The sequence below is a fragment of the Saimiri boliviensis genome, chromosome 17 (genome assembly GCF_048565385.1).
Source record: "Saimiri boliviensis isolate mSaiBol1 chromosome 17, mSaiBol1.pri, whole genome shotgun sequence".
NCBI lineage: Eukaryota > Metazoa > Chordata > Mammalia > Primates > Cebidae > Saimiri > Saimiri boliviensis.
The window spans coordinates 48,553,662-48,576,994 of NC_133465.1; the positions used below are offsets into that span (position 1 = coordinate 48,553,662).

The 23,333-nt window shown below is 41.8% G+C and overlaps 1 protein-coding gene across 6 annotated transcripts in view; it reads right to left on the reverse strand.

The window, feature by feature from the left end:
- Positions 1-23,333, reverse strand: part of BRCA1 (BRCA1 DNA repair associated) — an 89,163-nt gene that overhangs the window by 51,033 nt on the left and 14,797 nt on the right. For 4 of the 6 annotated variants that reach the window (XM_074389104.1, XM_074389105.1, XM_074389106.1 and 1 more), the window contains exons 4-11: positions 20,809-20,886; positions 18,954-19,042; positions 17,937-18,076; positions 17,146-17,251; positions 14,031-14,076; positions 11,432-11,508; positions 6,749-10,165; positions 6,251-6,339 (exon numbers count right to left, since the gene is read on the reverse strand). In XM_074389104.1, the coding sequence (XP_074245205.1) occupies positions 6,251-6,339; positions 6,749-10,165; positions 11,432-11,508; positions 14,031-14,076; positions 17,146-17,251; positions 17,937-18,076; positions 18,954-19,042; positions 20,809-20,886 (4,042 nt within the window). The remainder of the gene's footprint in view (positions 1-6,250; positions 6,340-6,748; positions 10,166-11,431; positions 11,509-14,030; positions 14,077-17,145; positions 17,252-17,936; positions 18,077-18,953; positions 19,043-20,808; positions 20,887-23,333) is intronic. The other 2 variants (XM_074389108.1, XM_074389107.1) reach the window with 1 other exon arrangement.

A 23,333-nucleotide genomic window follows, 5' to 3' on the forward strand; every position in this document is an offset into this window, starting at 1 on the left:
AGCGCGGTGGCTCAAGCCTGTAATCCCAGCACTTTGGGAGGCCGAGGCGGGTGGATCACGAGGTCAAGAGATCGAGACCATCCTGGTCAACATGGTGAAACCTCGTCTCTACTAAAAATACTAAAAATTAGCTGGGCATGGTGGCATGTGCCTGTAATCCCAGCTACTCAGGAGGCTCAGGCAGGAGAATTGCCTGAACCCAGGAGGCGGAGGTTGCGGTGAGCCGAGATCGCGCCATTGCACTCCAGCCTGGGTAACAAGAGCGAAACTCCGTCTCAAAAAAAAAAAAAAAAAAAAAAAAAATGAGTAAGTATAGTTAATCAGTCTTCTGTAAAAACAAACAAAACTCCAGATACCAATGATACCAAATTAGGAGTTCTCCCTGGTCTATATAACTTTTCTTGGTTGAGTACAAACAGGGATAAAATTCCACTTCAATAATTTTTCCTGCCTGTGCTACTCTAGAAGTAAGATAGACTGAAATCTGACTTCAGCTGTTTTGGGTAGAGGCTCAGTAAAAACACTTTGCAAAATGAATTCTGAACAAATAGACACATCTCTGGGAATAAGATCAGAAATACTGAAAAACAAGGATGTAGTAAATCGAATGTCAAATATAATACAGTATGGCTAAGGCAGATGTAATCAGAAATTGTAACCTTAAACTTTAAAACACAATGGACAGAATTCGATGATGGATATATTGACAAAGTCCCAAATCCACATCCAAAAAGGATCATAGAAATTGCAAACAGAGAAAAGGCCTCCTAAATCTTTTTATCAGTTTAGTTGCCATGGCAATCCTGCAGAAGTGGCAAACACTCGTGACAACTCAGATACAGAGTGGGAAGTCATCTCAAAGGTTTCTTGCCAACTCCAAGGGGCTTCAGGCCTAGAGGGATTTGCTCTGTATGCAGAATGGGCAGTAGAAGATAAGCCCTCTCTAACTGTAGTTCTCATAGCAATGCAAGATTAAGATTTTAAAACTGGGTATCACTCAGTGTTGGCAAGGTACAGGAAGATGGGAACTATCATATACCACAGGGGCTGGAAGAGCACAAACTGGTTCAGTCTAAAGAACAATTTAGCGGCCGGGCGCGGTGGCTCAAGCCTGTAATCCCAGCACTTTGGGAGGCCGAGGCAGGTGGATCACAAGGTCAAGAGATCGAGACCATCTTGGTCAACATGGTGAAACCCCGTCTCTACTAAAAATACAAAAAAAATAGCTGGGCCTGGTGGCGCGTGCCTGTAATCCCAGCTACTCAGGAGGCTGAGGCAGGAGAATTGCCTGAACCCAGGAGGCGGAGGTTGCGGTGAGCCGAGATCGCGCCATTGCACTCCAGCCTGGGTAACAAGGGCGAAAACTCCGTCTCAAAAAAAAAAAAGAACAATTTAGCAGCATGTATCAAACACCAAAATCCTAGTCCTAGGAATTTATACTAAGGAAATATTCAGAGATGTGGGCAAGTATTTAGCTACCAGGATGCCACTATAGTGAGGTATGTAATAGCAAACTGTGCCTCTTACACTGAAACCGTCAACACTCACCAATAGGTCAAATAAATCATGATATACTAGAAGGACAGAATGCCATATAGCAATTAAAAATGAAGTCACTTAAGCATTTTAATGGCCAGGCGTGGTGGCTCATGCCTGTAATCCCAGCACTTTCGGAGGCCGAGGCGGGTAGATCATGAGGTCAAGAGATCAAGACCATCCTGGTCAACATGGTGAAACCCCGTCTCTACTAAAAATACTAAAAATTAGCTGGGCATGGTGGCACGTGCCTATAATCCCAGCTACTCAGGAGGCTGAGGCAGGAGAATTGCTTGAACCCAGGAGGCGGAGGTTGCAGTGAGCCGAGATCGCGCCATTGCACTCCAGCCTGGGTAACAAGAGCGAAACTCCGTCTCAAAAAAAAAAAAAAAAGAATTTTAATGACCTGGCTGGGCACGGTGGCTCACAGCTGTCCCAGCACTTTGAGAGGTCGAGGAGGGCAGATCACGAGATCAAGAGATCGAGACCATCCTGGGCAACATGATGAAACCCCGTCTCTACCAAAAACACAAAAATTAGCCAGGCATGTCATCCCAGGTGCCTGTAGTCCCCAGCTACTTGGAAGGCTGAGACAGGAGAATCGTTTGAACCTGGGAGGTGGAGGTTGCAGTGAGCTGAGATTGCGCCATTGTACTCCAGACTGGGAGACAGCAACACTCAGTCTCAAAAAAAAAAAAAAAAAAAAGCCAGGTGTAGTGACTCAAGCCTGTAATCCCAGGACTTTGGGAGGCCAAGGCAGGTGGATCACAAGGTCAAGAGATCAAGACCATCCTGGCCAACATAATGAAACCCCATCTCTACTAAAAAAAAAACATACAAAAATTAGCTGGGCATGATGGTGCATGCATGCAGTCCCAGCTACTCGGGAGGCTGAGGCAGGAGAATTGCTTGAACCCGGGAGGAAGAGGTTGCAGTGAGCCGAGATTGTCCAGCTGGTGCCTGAGCAAGACTGTCTCAAAAAAAAAAAAAAAAAAGAATTTTAATGACCCAGTAAAAGCTAGATACAACATACAGTATTATCTGAATTTCTCTTTTTTTTTGAAACAGGGTCTCACCATATTATACAGGCTGGAGTACAGAGGCACCATCATGGTTCACCACAGCTCAACTTGCTGAGATCAAGCAATCCTACCCCAGCCACTCAAGTAGCTGAAGCTATAGGTGTGTACCACTAAGCCCCACTAATTTTTTTTTTTCAGATAGAGGTTGCCCAGATCAGAGTACAGTGGTGCAATCACAACTCACCGCAGCCCTGAACTCTGGGGCTCAAGCAATCCTCCTGCCTTAGCCTCCCAAAGTGGTAGGATTACAGGTGTGAGCCATGTGCCTGGCCTACTGGATATATTTTAAAGCTAAATTATATACAAGCACCCCTGTACACACGCAGGAATACTGAAAGAATACACACCAATATATTCGTAACCATTTCTGGATAACACAAATTGCAATTACTTACCATTTTAATCATTTCAAGAGTACAATTCAGGGCATTATGTATTTTCACACTGTTGTGTTACCATTGCCACTATCCACCTCCAGAACGTTTTCATCCCAAACTGAAATCTGTACTCATCAAACAGTAACTCCATTTCCCCCTCTCCAAGTCCCTAGTAACCACTATTCTACATTCTGTCTGAATTTAGTTTTTTTTTGTTTGTTTTTAACTGTTCCTTGTGGAGCAAAGCTAACCCACAGGCAGCATGCCCAGAGTAACCAAATTTAACTATTCTAGGTATCTCATATAAGTGGAAGCATATAACATGTGTCCTTTGGTGTCCAGTTTATTTCAGTTAACATGTCTTCAAGGTTCATCCACAGATGATTTTTGTTTATATGTATTTTCTAAGTTTTCTATGATGCACATATATAACTTTACAAGAATATCAGGCTTTTCTCAACTTCACCTAATCTGACTTCAGAAACTTCACACACAAAAAAACATCATTTACTTACTAGCAGCTAAAAGGGTATTTAAGACTTAGGTGAGAAAAAGAGGCTACAGCAGGAGGATTCAAGGGGGTCTGGACAGCTCCACTTTAAGAATGTGCCTATAGCAGGTCAGAGAACGTAAGCAAACTGTCTAAGATCACATGGCCCGGTACAGAACTCTCACCAATATTACTGTTAGCAATTGCTGTGTGTATTCTGCACAGAACCCTGTGCTAGGAGTACAAATAACCAACCAAACTATTAGAAGTTGTCAATCTAATGGGAGATAAACAAATGAAAAAATAAACAGATGAGCCTGAATTTTTGCATGAGGACTTGGAAAATTTTGGTGCTGCTTCTACAAATAAAAATTAGGAGGCCAGGGATGGTGGCTCACGCCTATAATCCCAGTACTCTGGGAGGCTGTGGTGGGCAGATCTTTTGAGGTCAGGAGTTCGAGACAAGCCTGGCCAACGTGGTGAAACCTTGTCTCTCCTAAAAAAATACAAAAAAAAAAATGAGCCAGGTGTGGTACAAGGCACCTGTAATCCCAGCTACTTTGGAGGCTGAGGCACGAGAATCACTTGAACCTGGGAGGTAAAGGTCGCAGTGAGCCAAGATTGTGCCACTGCACTCCAGCCTGGGTGCAGAGCAAAATTCCATCTTAAAAAAGAAAAAAAAAATTAGGAGACATAGCCGGGTTCTATGATGAAGATGCTGCTAATTTTTAGATGCTGTGATAGAGAATGTTTTTTCTAGACTATTCTGCCTTTTGTACAGAGACATTTCACATTACCAAATGGTCACATATATAGTAAAGCTGGCTGGGTGCAGTGGCTCACACCTGTAATGCCAGCACTTTGGTAGGCAGGCAGATCACAAGGTCAGGAGTTCGAGACCAGCCTGGCCAACATGGTGAAACCCCCATCTCTACTAAAAATACAAAAATTAGCCAGGCATAGTGGTGCAAGCCTGTAATCCCAGCTACTTGGGAGGCTGAGGCAGGAGAATCACTTGAATCTGGGAGGCAGAGGTTGCAGTGAGCCAAGATTGTGCCATTGCACTCCAGCCTGGATGACAAGAACAAGACTCTGTCTCAAAAAAAAAAAAAAAAGGTAAAGCTTTTATTTATTTCATAAGTGACCAAACTATTGGCCTTGACCATTAGGTCCAGAAAGTAAAATTGCGTACTTTCTCTTTTTAAGACGGAGTTTCACTCTTGTTGCCCAGGCTGGAGTGCAGCAGCATGATGTCAACTCATTGCAACCTCTGCCTCCCAGGTTCAAGTGATTCTCCTGCTTCAGCCTCTCATTTTTTTTTTTTTTAAATTCTTTTTGTCCTCCATCAAGACAAACTGCCCTTGGTTTAAAAAAATCTTTTTTTTTTTTAAAGAAAAAAGATGATTTATGAGCAATTAAAAAAAAATACTAAAAATACAAAAATTAGCCAGGCATGGTGGCACGTGCCTATAATCCCAGCTACTCAGGAGGCTGAGGCAGAGGTTGCAGCAAGTCGAGATTATGCCACTGCACTCCAGCCTGGGCAAGAGTGTAAGACTCTGTCTCAAAAAAAAAAAAAAAAAAAAGGAAAAAAGAACACCAACAACAAATAGGCCAGGTCTGGTTGCTTATGCCTGTAATCCCAGCATTTTGGGAGGCTGAGATAGGAGGATCACTTCAGCCCAGGAGACCAGCCTGGGCAACATAGTGAGATGTTGTCTCTAGTAAAAATTTAAAAATTAGCTGGGTGTGTTGGTGGGAGCCTTGGTCCCAACTACTCTGGAAGCTGAGGTAAGAGGATTGCTTGAGCCCAGGAAGTAAAAGCTACAGTGAGCCATGACTGCCCCACTGCATTCCAGCCTGGGCGAAAGAGTAAGACCCTGTCTCAAAGAAACCAAAACAAACAAACTAGATTTTAAAAGGAAAAAAATAAAGAACAGAAAGAAGTATACACAAAACAGTGAAAGGCTAGATGGTCTCTAACATGAAGAGAACCCTATAGGCTCCAACTTGGTACCAAAAATTAACGCCCAAATTGCAATTGCTGGCAATAATATTAGTGAGAGTTCTGTACCTGGCTGTGTGGCCTTAGGCAGTTTGCTTACCTTCTCTGATCTGCAGTAGGCATATTCTTAAAATGAAGATATCCAGGTCCCTTTTAATCATCCTGCTGTGGCTTGTTTTTCTCACCTCTCTTGATACAATGGTGCTGTCATGTTTTTGCTATAGGCCAAATGATGTTTTTTGTTTTTGAGATGGAGTCTCACTCTGTCACCCAGGTTGGAGTGCAGTGGTACAATTCCAGCTCACTGCCACCTGTCTCCTGGGTTCAAGCGATTCTCCTGTCTTAGTCTCCAGAGTAGCTGGGATTACAGGCGTTGGCCACCACACCCAGCTAATTTTTGTATTTTTAGTAGATACAAGGTTTCACCATGTTGACCAGACTGGTCTCAATCTTCTGACCTCAGGTCATCTGCCCACCTTAGCATCCCAAAGTGCTGGGATTAGCAAATGGGATTTGAAGGTTTAGCTTATTCATGAAATTCAATATTTAGTATGCTATAATGAGCTAGGCAGTGTGTGTGTTTGCGTGTGAAACAAAAGGTGGTATGAGTTCCATCGAGGTGCTTACACTTTAAGGAGACAATGAACCACAAAACACCTGTTACACTATTAATTCAAAGAGATTTCAGCAAACCTGAGAATGTGGGATATATATTACTGATACAAAGGACACCACACATATACACACACACGCTTTTTACCTGAGTGGTTAAAATATCGCTCTGAGAGGATAGCCCTGAACAGTCTTCAGTGATGCTTGTTTCACTCTCGTACCCAAATGCTGCTTCACCTTAAGGAACAATAAAAACAGAGGTTCAGATGTAAAAGCAGACTATAAACACTGCAACTTGCTGTATCTTTTTCTTCTCACTGGCAGGACTGGATTTACTTTCATGTCACACAAAATGACTAAACTCCTGCTTTGGGACACCGGGATTTCCTTTTAGAAAATGAAACCACAAGTAAGTCCACCAATAATTAGGATGTTAAATCTCATTCAGTCAAAGATGACACTCTAACTGGGTGAATGACTTTTGACTTTTTAGGAAAAGCACTTTAGGAGGAACATGTTTCATGTTTAAGAAGCAGTTCCTTTAACTATACTTGGAAATTTGTAAAATGTGCTCCCCAAAAGGCATAAACATTTAGCTCATTTCTATAAACAGACTGGAGCAAACACAAAAACCTGGTTCCAATACCTAAGTTTGAATCCATACTTTGCTCTTCTTGATTATCTTCTTCCAAATCTTTTCCCCTTTCTTCATCATCTGAAACCAATTCCTTGTCACTCAGACCAACTCCCTGGCTTCCAGACTGATGCCTCATTCGTTTGGAAGAATCAATCAAGAAAGGATCCTGGGTGTTTGTATTTGTAGTCAAGTCTTCCAGTTCACTGCACTGTGAAGAAAACAAGCTACCAGAACATTTTGTTTCCTCACTAAGGTGATGTTCCTGGGATGCCTTTGCCAATATTACCTGGTTACTGCAGTCATTTAAACTACTCTTCAATGATAATAAATTCTCCTCCGTGTTCTTAGACAGACACTCAGTAGCAACAGTGCTATGCCTGGTAGACTGAGGTGTATTGCTTACTTTACCAAATAACAAGTGTTGGAAGCAGGGAAGCTCCTCTTCCTCACTAGATAAGTTCTCTTCCGAGGACTCTAATTTCTTGGTCCCTCTTTGGTAAACCTGAGCCAAATGTGTATGGGTGAAAGGGCTAGGGCTCCTGCTGAGCTCTCCTCTCTGGACACTTTTGCTAAAAATAGCAGAAGTCTCCTTACTGCCATATTCAGCAAAACTAGTATCTTCCTTTATTTCACCTTCATCTGACAGGTCGTCAGGTGTCTCGGAACAAACCTGAGATGTATGACTGCTTCCCACATGCTGTTCTAGGTTATCTGAAATCAGACATGGAGAGAGGTCTGTATTAACAGTCTGAACTTCTTCATGTTCCTGCTTTTTAATTTCAGGATGTTTACAATCACTTATAGGAAGACTTTGCTTATAAATCTCAGGTTGCAAAAGCCCTAATCTAAGCATAGCATTCAGTTTTGGCCTTCTGTTTCTACCCATCTCTGCTTGAATGTTTTCATCACTGGAACCTACTTCATTAATACTGGAGCCTACTTCATTAGTACTGGAACCTACTTCATTAATACTGCTTGAGCTGGTTTCTTTAAAAGCTTTTTCTCTGTTATTATGGCTAACTGTGCTCACTGTACTTGGAATGATGTTCTTGTTTCCCATTGCTCTTTCAGATGACACTGAATGTTCCTCAGAGTTTTCCTCTAGCAGGTTTTTCTTACATTTAGTTTCAATAAATGACCTGGTGGGAATAAGTGGTGGTATATGATACGAGTTTTGTAAAAGTCCATGTTTATTTGGAGTAATGAGTTCAGTTTCATTGCCTCTGAACTGAGATGATAGACAAAGCCTAGAGCCTCCTTCGATACATTTGGCATAGTCAACTGGCTTATCTTTCTGACAAACCATAGGAATGCCTGCAGTGATATTAACTGTCTCTACAGGCTCGATATTAGACTCTTTCTCTCCTTGATTTTCTTCCTTTTGTTCACATTCAAGAGTGACCTTTGGACTTTGTTTCTTTAAGGACCTGGAGTGGGCAGAGAATGCTGCACATTCCTTTTCTGGATTTCCTGGATTTGAAAACAGAGCAAATGACTGGCGCTTTGAAACCTTGAATGTATTCTGCAAATATTGAGTATCAAGTTCACTTTCTTCCATATCTATGCTTGTTTCCTGACTGTAGTTAACTTCAGGTCCCAACGGATACTTAAAGCCTTCTGTGCCATTTCTAGTATCTTTAGAACAACCATGAATTAGTTCCTTGGGGTTTTCAAATGCTGCACACTGGCTCACACATTTATTTGGTTCTGTTTTTGCCTTCCCTAGAGTGCTAACTTCCAGTAATGAGATACTTTCCTGAGTGCCATAATCAGTACCAGGTACCAATGAAATACTGCTACTCTCTACAGATCTTTCAATTTGCAAAACACTTTCTCCACTTAACATGAGATCTTTGGGGTCTCTGGCATCATTAGACAGTTTAACTGTTTCTGGTTTCTCTTCTTTTTCTTCTCTTGGAAGGCTACGATTGACAAATTCTTTAAGTTCATTAGTATTTGAACAGTTAGTAAAAGAACCAGGTATGTTTGTTAACCTCGGCTCTGGGAAAGTATCACTGGCATGTCTTTTATTTGTTTGTTCATTTGGCTGGCTACTCTTTTTGGCTCCAGTTGCATGTTCTTTATCTTCCACGAGTTGTGGTTTTCTGCTGTGCCTGACTGGCATTTGGTTGTAATTTTTTTTCTTTATCTCTTCACTGCTAGAACAACTATCAATTTGTACTTCAGTATAATTAGGTGGGCTTAGATTTCTACTGACTACTAATTCAAGCTCATGAATATGCCTGGTGGAAGACTTCCTCCTCAGCCTATTCTTTTTAGATGCTTTGGAATTGTGGATATTTAATTCTTGTTCCATATTGCTTATACTACTGCTTATAGGTTCAGCTTTACTTCTGAAAGATTCTTTTTCCAGTGATTCTACTGGGTTAGGATTGTTCACATTCTGAATAGAATCATCTTTTGTTTTATTCTCATGACCACTGTTAGTAATATTCATCACTTGATCATTCTGCTCCATTTGGTTAGTTCCCTGATTTATCTTTTCAGGAGTCTTTTGAACTGCCAAATCTGCTTTCTTGATAAAATCCTCAGGATGAAGTCCTGATGTAACTCTCCTTTTACGCTTTAATTTATTTGTGAAGGGATGCTCTTGTGTTATCTGTGGCTCAGTAACAAGTGCTCCTATAATTAGATTTTCAGTTTCATGGCTCAAGTTAGGGAGGCTTGCCTTCCTCCGATAGGTTTTCCCAAATATTTTATCTTCAATACTACTCTCTACTGATTTGCAGTGAACTCTTTCACTTTTACATATTGAAGCATCATGAGGATCACTGGCCAGTAAGTCTATTTTCTCTGAAGAACTAGAATATCCATCTACCTCATTTAGAACTTCCAATGCTTCAGCTACTTTGGCATTTGATTCAGACCCCTCGTCATGTGAGTCATCAGAAGTTAACAGTTCATCACTTCTGGAAAACCACTCATTAACTTTCTGAATGCTGCTATTTAGTGTCATCCAAGCAACATCTTCAGTATCATTATTAGAATTCTCAGAGCATGGAGGTTTCTGCTTATTCCATTCTTTTCTCCCATGCAGGGGATCAGCATCCAGATCTACCTTTTTCTCTGTGCTGGGAGTCTGCCTATCATTACATGTTTCCTCACTTTCAGCCCATCTGTTATGTTGGCTCCTTGCTAAGCCAGGCTGTTTGCTTTTATTACAGAATTCAGCCTTTTCTACATTCAGTCTGTCTTTAGTGAGTAATAAACTGCTGTTCTCATGCTGTAATGAGCTGGCATGAGTATTTGTGCCACATGGCTCCACATGCAAGTTTGGAACAGAACTACCCTGATACTTTTCTGGATGCCTCTCAGTTGCATGCTTCTCAGTGGTGTTCAAATTGTTATTACTGGATTGATGATGTTCAGTATTTGTTATATCCTTCTCAGAAAACTCACAAGGAGCTGAAAATATACAAAAAGAACAAAGTATTCAAAAGCTGAATTGCCATTAAAAAAATACATACTTAATACAACTTGGTGGTGGAAATCAACCAACTGGCTATATTTAGAGAAACCAACCTCATGAACTACCAAGTATACCGAGGATATAGCTCATACTTTTCATTTAATTCCTATTTACCTAGATTATTTCCACTTAAGATCCGTTAAATTTTTAAATTCAGAATTTTCCCTATACAAAAACCACAACTCCTATTTCTCTAATATCTAAGAGTGAATTAAAAGCAGACTGGTCATCAGAAAACTGGTTCTGATGTACTCAAAAGATCACTGGTCTACTTAATACTCTGTTCTACCTACAGACTTACCACTCCCTGTATTTAAAAACCAGTAGGTAAAAGATGAAATACAAATACATCAATTAAAAGTAAAGGGCAGGCCAGGCACAGTGGCTCATGCCTGTAACTGCAGCACTTTGGGAGGCCAAGGTGGGCAGACTGCTTGAGTCTAGGAGTTTGAGATCAGCTTTTATAGAGACCTCTCTATAAAACCATTAAAAAATAGCCAGGTGTGGTGGCATGCACCTGTAGTCCCAGCTATTCAGGAGGCTGAGGTGGGAAGATAGCTTCAGCCTGGGAGGTGGAGGTTGCAGTGAGCCGAGACTGCACACCTGCACTCCAGACTGGGCAAGAGTGAGACACTGTCTCAAAAAAAAAGTAAAGGGCAACAATCAGTTATAGAAGGTCTTATTACAACTACATTAGGGCCAGGCGCGGTGGCTCACGCCTATAATCCCAGCACTTTGGGAGGCCGAGGCGGGTGGATCATGAGGTCAAGAGATCGAGACCATCCTGGTCAACATGGTGAAACCCCGTCTCTACCAAAAATACAAAAAATTAGCTGGGTGTGGTGGCACATGCCTGTAGTCCCAGCTACTCAGGAGGCTGAGGCAGGAGAATTGCTGAACCCAGGAGGCGGAGGTTGCGGTGAGCCGAGATGGCGCCATTGCACTCCAGCCTGGGTAACAAGAGCGAAACTCTGTCTCAAAAAAAAAAAAAAAAAAAAAAAAAAAAGAACTACATTAGTGTTAGTACCATTGAAATTTAACGGGCCATACCATGACACTTGACAAAGAATGATACTTTAACTTTGCCAAGAGATTTTGTGGATTGTAAAGGTCCCAAATGGTCTTCAGAATAATCTAATTACAGTACAGTATCTACCTACTCTCTCTTCAGTGCCTATTAGGTTGGGAAACCTTGCCATTACCCTTTTTTGCAGAATCCAAACTGGTTTCATCCCTGGTTCCTTGAGGGGTGATTTGAAACAATTCTTGATCTCCCACACTATAGGGAAAAGACAGAAGTCCTAATGAGAAACACTAATAATATGCATGCAGAACTGTAAAATGATCAAGATCAAATATTTTAGCTCTTTCAGTTGCAGAAAGTCAACCAATCTTATTCACTTATTGAAAGCTACTATCTCCTTTAGAAAATTCTAGTTGAAATGGAATGGTTGCCAGGTGTGGTAGCTCACGCCCATAACCCCAGCACTTTGGGAGGCCAAGGTGGGTAGATCACTTGAGGTCAGGAGTTCAAGACCAGCCTAGCCAACATGGTAAAACCCCATCTCTACTAAAAACACAAAAATTAGCTGGGTGTGGTGGCGCATGCATGTAGTCGCAGCTACTCGGGAGGCTGAGGCAGGAGTATGGCTTGAACCCGCGAAGCAGAGGTTGCAGAGAGCTGAGATCATGTCATTGCACTTTAGCCTAGGCAAGGGAACGAGACTCTGTTTCAAAAAAAAAAGAAAAAGAAAGAAATGGAATGGCCAATTAGCCGGGTGTGGTGGTGTGTGCCTATAGTCCCAGCTACTTGGGAGGCTGAGATAGGAGAATCGCTTAAACCTGGGAGGCAGAGGTTGCAATGAACTCAGATTGCGCCACTGCACTCCAGCCTGGGGTGACAGAGTGAGACTCCGTCTAAATAAAAAGAAAGAAAGGAAAAAAAAGAAATAGAATGGTCAAAAACTGAGGACGCACAGTCACAAAAATCAGAATGGTAGTGTAGAACATTGATTTATGGACATGCAAATAAAAGCCAAAATTTAAATGACAACCAAAGGATAGTTTTTTTTTTTTTTTTTTTGAGACAGAGTTTCACTCGTTACCCAGGCTGGAGTGCAATGGCGCGGATCTCGGCTCACTGCAACCTCCGCCTCCTGGGTTCAGGCAATTCTCCTGCCTCAGCCTCCCAAGTAGCTGGGATTACAGGCATGCACCACCATGCCCAGCTAATTTTTTGTATTTTTAGTAGAGACGGGGTTTCACCATGTTGACCAGGATGGTCTCGATCTCTTGACCTCGTGATCCACCCGCCTCAGCCTCCCAAAGTGCTGGGATTACAGGCTTGAGCCACCGCGCCCGGCAAGGATAGTTTTTAAAAAACACTTAAAAGTATATCTTAATGACAGGCAGAAGCAAGGATATCTAAACAAAGGGAACACTAGGATTGCAGATAACCCAAACAGAATGCAAACCACCACTTTGCTACATTACTTTCTGTGCTTTTTCAGTCTAAAAATCACTTGCTTCCAATTATGAGATTAGGGAAGTCATTTGCAAACTAAAACTGACAATATCACGCCTGTAATCCCAGCACTTTGGGAGGCCAAAGCTGGTGAATCATTTGAGCTCAGGAGATTGAGAACAGGCTGGCCAATACAGTGAACCCGGTATCTACTAAAAATACAAAAATTAGCTCGGCATGGTGGTGCATACCTGTAATCCCAGCTGCTCTGAAGGCTGAGGCAGGAGAATCACTTGAACTAGGGAGGCAGAGGCTGCAGTGAGCCGAGATTGTGCCATAGCACTCCAGCCTGGGTAACACAGTCAGACTCCATCTCAAAAAAAAAAAAAATCTTGGGCCAGGCACAGTGGCTCACTCCTGTAATCCCAGCACTTTGAGAGGCTGAGGCAGGTGGATCACAAGGTCAGGAGTTCCAGACCAGCCTGACCAACACGGTGAAACTCTGTCTCTACTAAACATACAAAAATTAGCCAGGCATGGTGGTGTGCGCCTATAATCCCAGCTACTCAGGAGGCTGAGGCAGGAGAATCACTTGAACCTGGGAGGCGGAGGTTGCAGTGAGCCAAGATCATGGCATTGCACTCCAGCCTGGGTAACAGAGCAAGACTTCGTCTTAAGAAAACCAAAACACAAAAAAACAACTTAGGGTCAAGCAGTAATTCCTAAGTAAGGTAGGTAACGTAGCTGGGGGCTGCTTGTAGATTGTTATATAAGTTATATAGACAAAGCTTGAAAGATAAGTGGAAATAAGGAACAGAAAGAGTTGAAAACGAAGTCCTGGAACATTTTCATCAGTCACAATTACTACTGTGTCAACATTCCTGTACATGAGGAACTTAGGGAACAACAATCTGGCAGAAGCAAGGATGTGCAAAGTTCTACTGTTGTCCTAAATTCCTTTGGAAAGTGCTAATACCTAAATCAAACAAACAAAAAGGGTATTTTTTCCACTATAAAATGAGAGGACTAAACTAGATGATCTATAGGGTTTCTTCCAATACCATGATTCTATCTAGAGAAACACCAGCCTACTTGAGGGAAGAAGGTGGGAGAAGGGAGAAATTCAGAAAGGAAGAAAACAAACAAAAAAACTGTGGGGTATGCTTAGCACCGACTGATGAAAAAAATCTGTACACCCAATCCCAAGTTGTGTGTTTACCTATATAACAAACCTACACATGTATCCCTGAATCGAAAACAAAAGTTAAAATATTTTTAAAAAGAGAGACATTAATCCTTAATACCAGCTTCATGGAAAAAGGTTCTCTTTGACTCACCTGCAGTAAGTTTTCTTATTAATTGTATCTTCAGAAGAATCAGATCCTAAAAAATTTCCCCCCCAAAAAAAAATCAATAAAAGATTTCTTAATTAAAAGGGTTAAACAAAAAATGTACTTGTTGAAAAACAGATATTCATCTATAAATATTTACTGAGTATCTACTACGTGGCAGGCACAATGCTAGTTAAGCCAGTATGTAATACAGAGAAGTGGCTAAAAGCAAAGGCTTGGAGAGGCACAGCGGCTCTCGCCTGTAATCCTAGCACTTTAGGAGGCCAAGACAGGTGGATCATTTGAGGTTAGGAGTTCCAGACCAGCCTGGCCAATGGGGTGAGATGCCCTCTCTACTGAAATAAAAAACAAAAACAAACATAAACAAACAAAAAAAAGCACAGGCTCTGATGCCTAATTTCCTAGGTCTGAATCATGGCTCAGCCACTTACTAGTTTTACTATGTTGGAAATGTTTCAGAACCTCCCTGTGCCTTAATTTCCTCATCTGTAAAATAAGTACAATAGTCACAATCTCAGAGGTCTGACAAACATCTAAATGAATTATGCAAGAAAAGCACAATAGTGCCTTGAATCTAGTTAAGTGCTCATATATATCACTAGTATTATTATTTTTACGTAAATACCTGTTGTCTAGGAATTTATGATTCTAAGGGTGGAAAACAGTTAAGTGTTAAGATGGTGGTGTGCCTGGGGTGTCAAAAGATGGCTACCCTTTTAAATTAAAAATAACCCAATTAGAGAGCCCAGTTTGAATTCTGAGCTCAGCTCTTTTTTTTGGAGATAGGGTCTTGCTCTGTCACCCAGGTTGGGGTGCAGTGGGATGATTTATAGCTCACTGCAGCCTCAGACCCCTGGGCTCAATCTATCCTCTCACCTCAGCCTCCTGAGTAGCTAGGACTACAGATGCACACTACCACACCCAGCTGATTAAAAAAAAAAGTGTTTTTTTTGTAGAGATGAAGTCTTGTTATGTTGCCCAGGCTGGTGTCAAATTCCTGGCCTCAAGCAATCCTCTGCCACTGCTGAGATTACAGGTGTGAGTTACTATGCTGGCCTCAGCTCTTCTTTTTATAACTTTTTTTTTTTGAGACGGAGTTTTGCTCTTGTTACCCAGGCTGGAGTGCAATGGCACGGTCTCAGCTCACCGCAACCTCCGCCTCCTGGGTTCAGGCAATTCTCTTGCCTTAGGCTCCTGAGTAGCTGGGATTACAGGCACACACCACAATGCCCAGCTAATTTTTTTTTTTTTTGTATTTTTAGTAGAGGCGGGGTTTCACCCATGTTGACCAGGATGGTCTCGATCTCTTGACCTCGTGATCCACCCGCCTTGGCCTCCCAAAGTGCTGGGATTACAGGCTTGAGCCACCGCGCCCAGCCATCTTTTTATAACTTTTAATATGTTTTTTAAAATTATTTTTAAAAATTATCATTATTATTATTATTTTGAGATGGAGTCTCACTCTATCACCCAGGCTGGAGTGTAGTGGCATGGTCTTGGCTCATTGCAAGCTCCGCCTCCTGGATTCAAGAGATTCTCCTGCCTCAGCCTCCTAAGTAGCATTTTTTTTGTATTTTTAGTAGAGAGGGGTTTCACCATGTTGGCCAGGCTGGTGTCCAACTCCTGACCTCAGGTGATCTATCTGCCTCGGCCTCCCAAAGTGCTGGGATTACAGGCATGAGCCACCGCATCTGGCCAAAAATTTATTATTATTTTAAAAACAGAGGCCAGGCGCAGTGGCTCAAGCCTGTAATCCCAGCACTTTGGGAGGCTGAGGAGGATGGATCACAAGTTCAGGAGATCAAGACCATCCTGGCCAAGACAGTGAAACCCTGCCTCTACTAAAAATTCAAAAATTAGCCGGGCGTGGTGGCACGTGCCTATAGTCCCAGCTTCAGGAGGCTGAGGCAGAAGAATTGCTTGAACCCAGGAGGCAGAGGTTGCAGTGAGCCGAGATCGCGCCATTGCACTCTAGCCTGGGCAACAAAGCAAAACTCCATCTCAGAAAAAAAAAAAAAATAGAGACAGGGTCTCCCTATGTTGGCCAGGCTGGTCTTAAACTCCTGGACTCAAGCAATCCTTCTGCCTTGGACTTCCAAAGTGTTAGGATTACAGGCATGAGCCGCTCTGCCTGGCCAAGATTCAGCTCTTCTTAAAATAGGCTTCCTCATCTAGTACAATTTATCTTGGATCTCGTTAAATACTGTAGCAATTCATCATGTTTTTTCTTACTGCTACTCTCCATCTTTCCAAAACATATTTAAAACCAGATATTCTTTCTCTTGCTCACCATCCCTCCCCGGGCTTTTTTTTTTTGAGATGGAGTCTCACTCTGTCGCCAGGCTGGAGTGCAGTGGCGCGACCTTGGCTCACCGTAACCTCTGACTCCCTGGTTCAAGCAATTCTCTTGCCTCAGCCTCCCGAGTAGCTGGGATTACAGGCATGTGCCACCACACCCAGCTAATTTTTTTTTTTTTTTTTTTTTGAGATGGAGTTTCGCTCTTGTTACCCAGGCTGGAGTGCAATGGCGTGATCTCGGCTCACCACAACCTCCGCCTCCTGGGTTCAGGCAATTCTCCTGCCTCAGCCTCCTGAGTAGCTGGGATTACAGGCATGCGCCACCATACCCAGCTAGTTTTTTGTATTTTTAGTAGAGACGGGGTTTCACCATGTTGACCAGGATGGTCTCGATCTCTCGACCTCGTGATCCACCCGCCTCGGCCTCCCAAAGTGCTGGGATTACAGGCTTGAGCCACCGCGCCCGGCCCAATTTTTGTATTTTTAGTAGAGATGGGGTTTCACTGTGCTGGCCAGGATGGTCTGGATCTCCTGACCTTGTGATCCACCCACCTTGGCCTCCCTCAGTGCTGGGATTACAGGCATGAGCCACCACGCCCAGCCTCTTGCTCCTTTTTTAAAGTAAGATTCTTCAAGGTGGGAACTATATCTTTTACATTATTTATAACTCACCAAAGGGCTCATAAAATTCACTTCCCAAAGCTGCCTACCACAAATATAAATTATGACCAAGATTTTTAGCAAAACTATAAGAAAAGCAATCCAGCAATTATTAAATACTTAAAAAATCTGAGCTCCTTACCCAAGTCAATGTAGACAGACGTATTTTGAGGCTGTATCCACTGCTTTGTCCTCAGCGATCTCACAATTCCAGGGTTAGAGAGCTGGACACTGAGACTGGTTTCCTGCTAAACAAGTATGTTAAGAACGGTCAAGCAATTGTTGGCCAGTGTCTGTGCTTTTCCTCCTGAAGAGAAACTTGACACCATGGACAAAATAAATTGACTATCATCAGTCAGCTAACATGTACAACGCCTGGAAAAAATGCCCAGAAAATTACACACTAAAATGTCTGGGGCTGGGAGCAGTAGTTCATGCCTATAATCCCAGTGCTTTGGGAGGCTGGGGCAGGAGGATTGCTTGAGGCCAGAAGCGCAAGACCAGACTAAGCAACAGAGTGAGACTGAGTCTCTAAAAATAATAGGAGTAGTAAATAATAGTAACAAAAAAATGTCTGGAATAATGTGTGATTTGAATATTTTTTCTTTCTGTTGTTTTTTTTCAAAACTGATGATGTACGTGATTTTTTGAAGTATTAATATAGCATATTCTGAAGCTGATACTTGATACACATTCCAGTCACATCTGATAACTTTTTTTTTCTTGTGGGGGTTGTGGACAGAGTCTTGCTGTCACCCAGGCTTGAGTGCAGTGGCACAATCTCAGCTCACTGCAACTGCTGCCTCCAGGGTTCAAATGATTCTCCTGCCTCAGCTTCCCAAGTAGTTGGGATTACAGGTCTTGCCACCATGCCTGGCTAATTTTTATATTTTTTGTAGAGATAGGATAGAAATAGTAAGAAAATGGTTTTACCAAGGTAGGATTTTGGGGTTCACTTTGTCGAAGTCTTTTGGCACGATTTCTGTAGCCCATACTTTGGATGATAGAAAATTCATCTTTTAGATGTTCAGGAGAGTTATTTTCCTTTTTTGCAAAATTATAACTGTTTGCAACTGTAAATTGCAAGGGAAAACATTGTTTGCAGTTAGAGAAAAATGTATGAATTATAATCAAAGAAACCAAGAGAAACTCTATATATGCTCTTTGCTGTGTTAAGACAATGCATTAAGGTAACCGATGATTTTTTTAAAAAATCAACTGGTAATTCTACTTCTAGGAAACAAACAAAAACAAATACACAGACCATCAGAGTTATTTAGAGTCCTTGCTTTCTACCTTAACACTAAAAAATTTGTCTATCAATACTGTATTTCACTAAAGCTAAGACACCAACAATGTCAGTTGCACTATTATTTCCTGTATTACTAAGAAAGAGAGCACACAAATTAAACAAATGACACATCATCAATAGTAAAATGCTCCCAATTTCAGAGATGTTAAGATGTGAAAAATGTGCACATTAGGATTAATAACATAGGTGTGAGACCAGTGGGAGTAATTTTGAAAAAACAGATTATAGAGCCAGGCATGGTGGCTCACACCTGTAATCTCAGCATTTTGAGAGGCAGAGGCGGGCAGATCACGAGGTCAGGAGATCGAGACCATCCTGGCTAACATGGTGAAACCCCGTCTCTACTAAAAATACAAAAAATTAGTCAGGCATGGTGGTACGCGCCTGTAGTCCCAGATACTCGGAAGGCTGAGCCAGAATTGCTTGAACCTGGGAGGAGGAGGTTGCAGATTGCGCCTGGACGACAGAGTAAGACTCCATCTCAAAAAAAAAAAAAAAAAAGAAAAATTATTGATAAAGAACTAAAATTAACCTAGACTAAAACGTCTTATCACCACATCATAGAAAATAATTGTGCTAACTTCCTGAGTTTTCATAGACAGCACTTGAGCATCAGTCTTGGGCTATTCAATACTTACACTGCAAACCTGTGTCAAGCTCAAAAGCGTGAATGATTTTCAATAGTTCTTCAACAAGTTGACTAAATCTTGTACTTTCCTGTAGGCTTCTGAAATTAAATCGTTTGAGAAACACCCTAAGCAAGTGATTATCAACTTTTTAAAGACACTAAAATAAGAAAAGACATGTAAACAAAAATAAGATGCAGCAACAGTAGAACACCTCTATGATCGATACATCATTGACATCCAAATAAACCATGTGACAGTACTGACTGTTTTATTAATGTTTTGTCATTCATTGAAGTCTACCAAATGCCTCAAATTATCTGATATAACACTGCCCTAAATCCATAGCAGATATAAATCCACTGAACAGAAAACTAGAGAACTTATTTCTTTAAAATTTAAAGACAGGATCTTGCTCTGTTGTGTAGGCTAGCATGTAGTGCCACAATCATAGCCCACTGCAGCCTCAAACTTCTGCACTCAAGCTATCATCCCCCTACAGCCTCCCAAGTAGCTAGGACTATGGGGATATGCCACCATGTACTATGGTACCCAGACTGATCCCAAACTCCTGGCTTCAAGTGATAATTCCAGTGTGCTAGGGTTTTAGGCAAGAGCCATCACACCCTGCTGAGTTTACTGTTCTTAACATCTGAACCCCACCCAATCCCTCACTGTTAGTGCTGCCTCTCAAGGGTTTCTGTCAAATTATATTTCTTTGAAAACACAAATAGATAACAATGTCCAAAGGAAGACTTGGGTTTAGTAAAGTAGAATTAAAACATAATTCATTGATTCCTTTAAGCATCTGAGTGCCTACTATGTACCAAACTTCAGAGAAAGTGTTAATTAAGACAGACAAAGTTACTACTCTAATAGAATTTATCTTGTGGCAGAACAGATACACAATATATAAATACATTTTGTTTTTCTAAATTATTAGATAGAAACACAAACCTTTAATCCCAGCACTTTGGGAGGCCCAGGTAGGCAAATCGCCTGAGCTCAGGAGTTACCAGCCTGGGCAATGTGGCGAAACCTCATCTCTATAAAAAAATACAAAAACTGGCTGGGCATGGTAGTGTGCGCCTGTAGTCCCAGCTACTTGGGAGGCTAACACAGGAGGAACCCAGGAGGTGGAGGCTGCAGCGAGCTGAGATCACACCACTGCACTCCAGCCTGGGCATCAGAGCAAGACCTTGTCTTAAAAAAATAAATAAAAAGAAACACAGTGGAAAAAAAAAATAAAAACAATAGCAGACAATTGTGACAGGGCGATAGAGCCCTACTTTACATAAGTCTGCAAGTTCTTACACTATTTAGAAGCATTAGAGAAAGGCAGTAAGTTTCTAATACCTGTATAAGGCAGATGTCCCATAAAACTTTCAGGAAAATAACTCTGGAGGCTGGGCACGGTGGCTCACGCCTATAATCCCAGCATTTCGGGAAGCTGAGACAGGTGGATCACAAGGTCAAGAGATAGAGACCATCCTGGTAAACATGGTGAAACCCCGTCTCTACTAAAAATACAAACAATTAGCTGGGCATGGTGGTACATGCCTTTAGTCCCAGCTTCTTGGGAGGCTGAGGCCGAAGAATTGCTTGAACCCAGGAGACAGAGGTTGCGGTGAGCCGAGATCACGCCATTGCACTCCAGCCTGGGTAACAAGAGCGAAACTCTGTCTCAAAAAAAAAAAAAAAAAAAAAAAAAAAACTCTGGAAATAATTCACTGTCTGCTAAAAACTCTTTTATAAATTTGTCTACTGATGAATGGTTTTGTAGGAACACAAGCTATGTTATTAAATAATTTCTACTTTTTCCTACTGTTGTTGCTTTCAACCTGCCATAATTATCCAAATTATATACCTTTTGGTTATATCATTCTTACACAAAGGACACTGTGAAGGCCCTTTCTTCTGGTTAAGAAGTTTCAGCATGCAAAATCTATAAATTATAAAGAAAGAACAATCCAAGTTACTTCCTTTTGTAGAGAGAATATTCAAAAGGCAAATAGCCATGAAAAGATAATCTCACAACTGCCCTTAAGAGCCATTTAAAAAGTAATGGCAGGTGAATTACAATCAATAGTTTCCCAATTGTTTTTAGATGCTGCATAAGCAAAAACCTAAACTACATAAGCAATGATCTATGAAAACTGAACTTACATGCATATGGCTTACTGTTATGATCACATAAAACTTACTAAAAGTTAATATGGCATATTTAATGATATATTCATAATTATTTCATGCTGCATAATCAAATATAAATGGTAAGTAGTTCATGTAAGATGACTATAATTAGTTTAAAATCTCAACACCTCACTACAAAGCTATAGTAATCAAGACCGTGTGGGGCCGGGCACGGTGGCTCAAGCCTGTAATCCCAGCACTTTGGGAGGCCGAGGTGGGCGGATCACGAGGTCAAGAGATAGACACCATCCTGGTCAACACGGTGAAACCCCGTCTCTACTAAAAATACAAAAATTAGCTGGGCACAGTGGCACATGCCTGTAATCCCAGCTACTCAGGAGGCTGAGGCAGGAGAATTGCCTGAACCCAGGAGGCGGAGGTTGCGGTGAGCCGAGATCGCGCCATTGCACTCCAGCCTGGGTAACAAGAGCGAAACTCCGTCTCAAAAAAAAAAAAAAAAAAAAAAAAAAAAAAAGAGACAGTGTGGTAATAGCATAATAGACATATACATCAATAAAATGAAATTGAGAGTATAGAAATAAACTCATACATATATCTATGATCAAGTTATTTTCAACAATAAGTATCAAGACAATTTTTATTTTTATTTGTTTGTTTTTTGTTTTGAGACGGAGTTTTCACTCTGTTGCCCAGGCTGGAGTGCAGTGGTACAATTTCGGCTCAATGCAAACTGCATCTCCCTGGTTCAAGCGATTCTCCTGTCTCAGTCTCCCAAGTAGCTGGGATTACAGATGTGTGCCACCATGTCCAGCTAATTTTTTGTATTTTTAGTAGAGACAAGGTTTCACCATGTTGACCAGGCTGTTCAAACTCCTGACATCAAGTGGTCCACCTGCCTTGGCCTCCCAAAGTGCTGAGATGACAGACATGAGCCACTGTGCCCAGCTAATTTTTATTTTGTTTTTAAATTATTATTATTTGAGACAGAGTATCACTCTGTCACTGAGGCTGGAGGGCAGTGACACAATCTCGGCCCACTACAACCTCCACCTCCTAGGCTCAAGCAATTCTTTTGCCTCAGCCTCCTGAGTAGCTAGGATTACAGACATGCACCACCAAGCCGAGCTAATTTTTTGTATTTTTAGTTTCACCATAATCCACCTGCCTTGGCCTCCCAGAGTGCTGTGAGCCACTGCTCCCAGCCCCAAGATGACTGAATGGGAAAATAAGTTTTTGTTTTTTTTTTTAACAAATAGTGTTGGGACAAGAGTATACCCACATGTAAAAGAATGACGTTATACTCATATCTCACCCCAAATAACAAAACTAAATTCAATGTAGATCATAGCCAGACACCGTGGCTGACACCTGTAATCCCAACAATTTGGGAGGCCAAAGTGGGTGGAACATGATGTCAGGAGATCGAGACCACCCTGACCAACATGGAGAAACCCTGTCTCTACAAAAAACACAAAAAATTAGCCAGGAGTGGTGGCACCTGCCTGTAATCCCAGCTACTCAGGAGGCTGTGGCAGGAGAATTGCTTGAACCTGGGAGGCAGAGGCTACAGTGAGCCGAGCTCACACCATTGCACTCCAGCCTGGGCAATAAGAGTAAAACTCTATCTCAAAAAAAAAAAAATAAATAAGTGGATCATAGACCAGAAGTAGAGAGAGCAACAGTGATGATAATTAAAAGCAGCGATTCACTCATACAGCCAATATCTACATATTTACAACATGTCTGGTACTATTCTACATGGAGGGGATTCAATAGAAAAGCAAAATAAGGGCCGGGCATGGTGGCTCATTCCTGTAATCCCAGCACTTTTGGAGGCCAAGGCAAGCAGACCACGACGTCAGGAAATCAAGACCAGCCTGGCTAACAGAGTGAAACCCCATCTCTACTAAAAATACAAAAATTAGCCAAGCACGGTGTTGCACGCCTGTAGTCCCAGCTACTCAGGAGGCTGAGGCAGGAGAACTGCTTGAACCCAGGAGGTGGAGGTCTCAGTGAGATGAGATCGTGCCTCTGCACTCCAGCCTGGGGAACAGAGTGAGACTACATCTCAAAAAAAGAAAAGAAAAATAAGATCCTGCAAAATAAAACATAAAGGACATAATATTCTGGTGAAGAGGGTGACTAGGTAGGGAGTAAATAGCAGACACTGACAATGAAGAGAGCCAGGAAAGAAAAGATTAAAGGGACTTTAAAAAAGTCACTGGGGCTGCACATGGT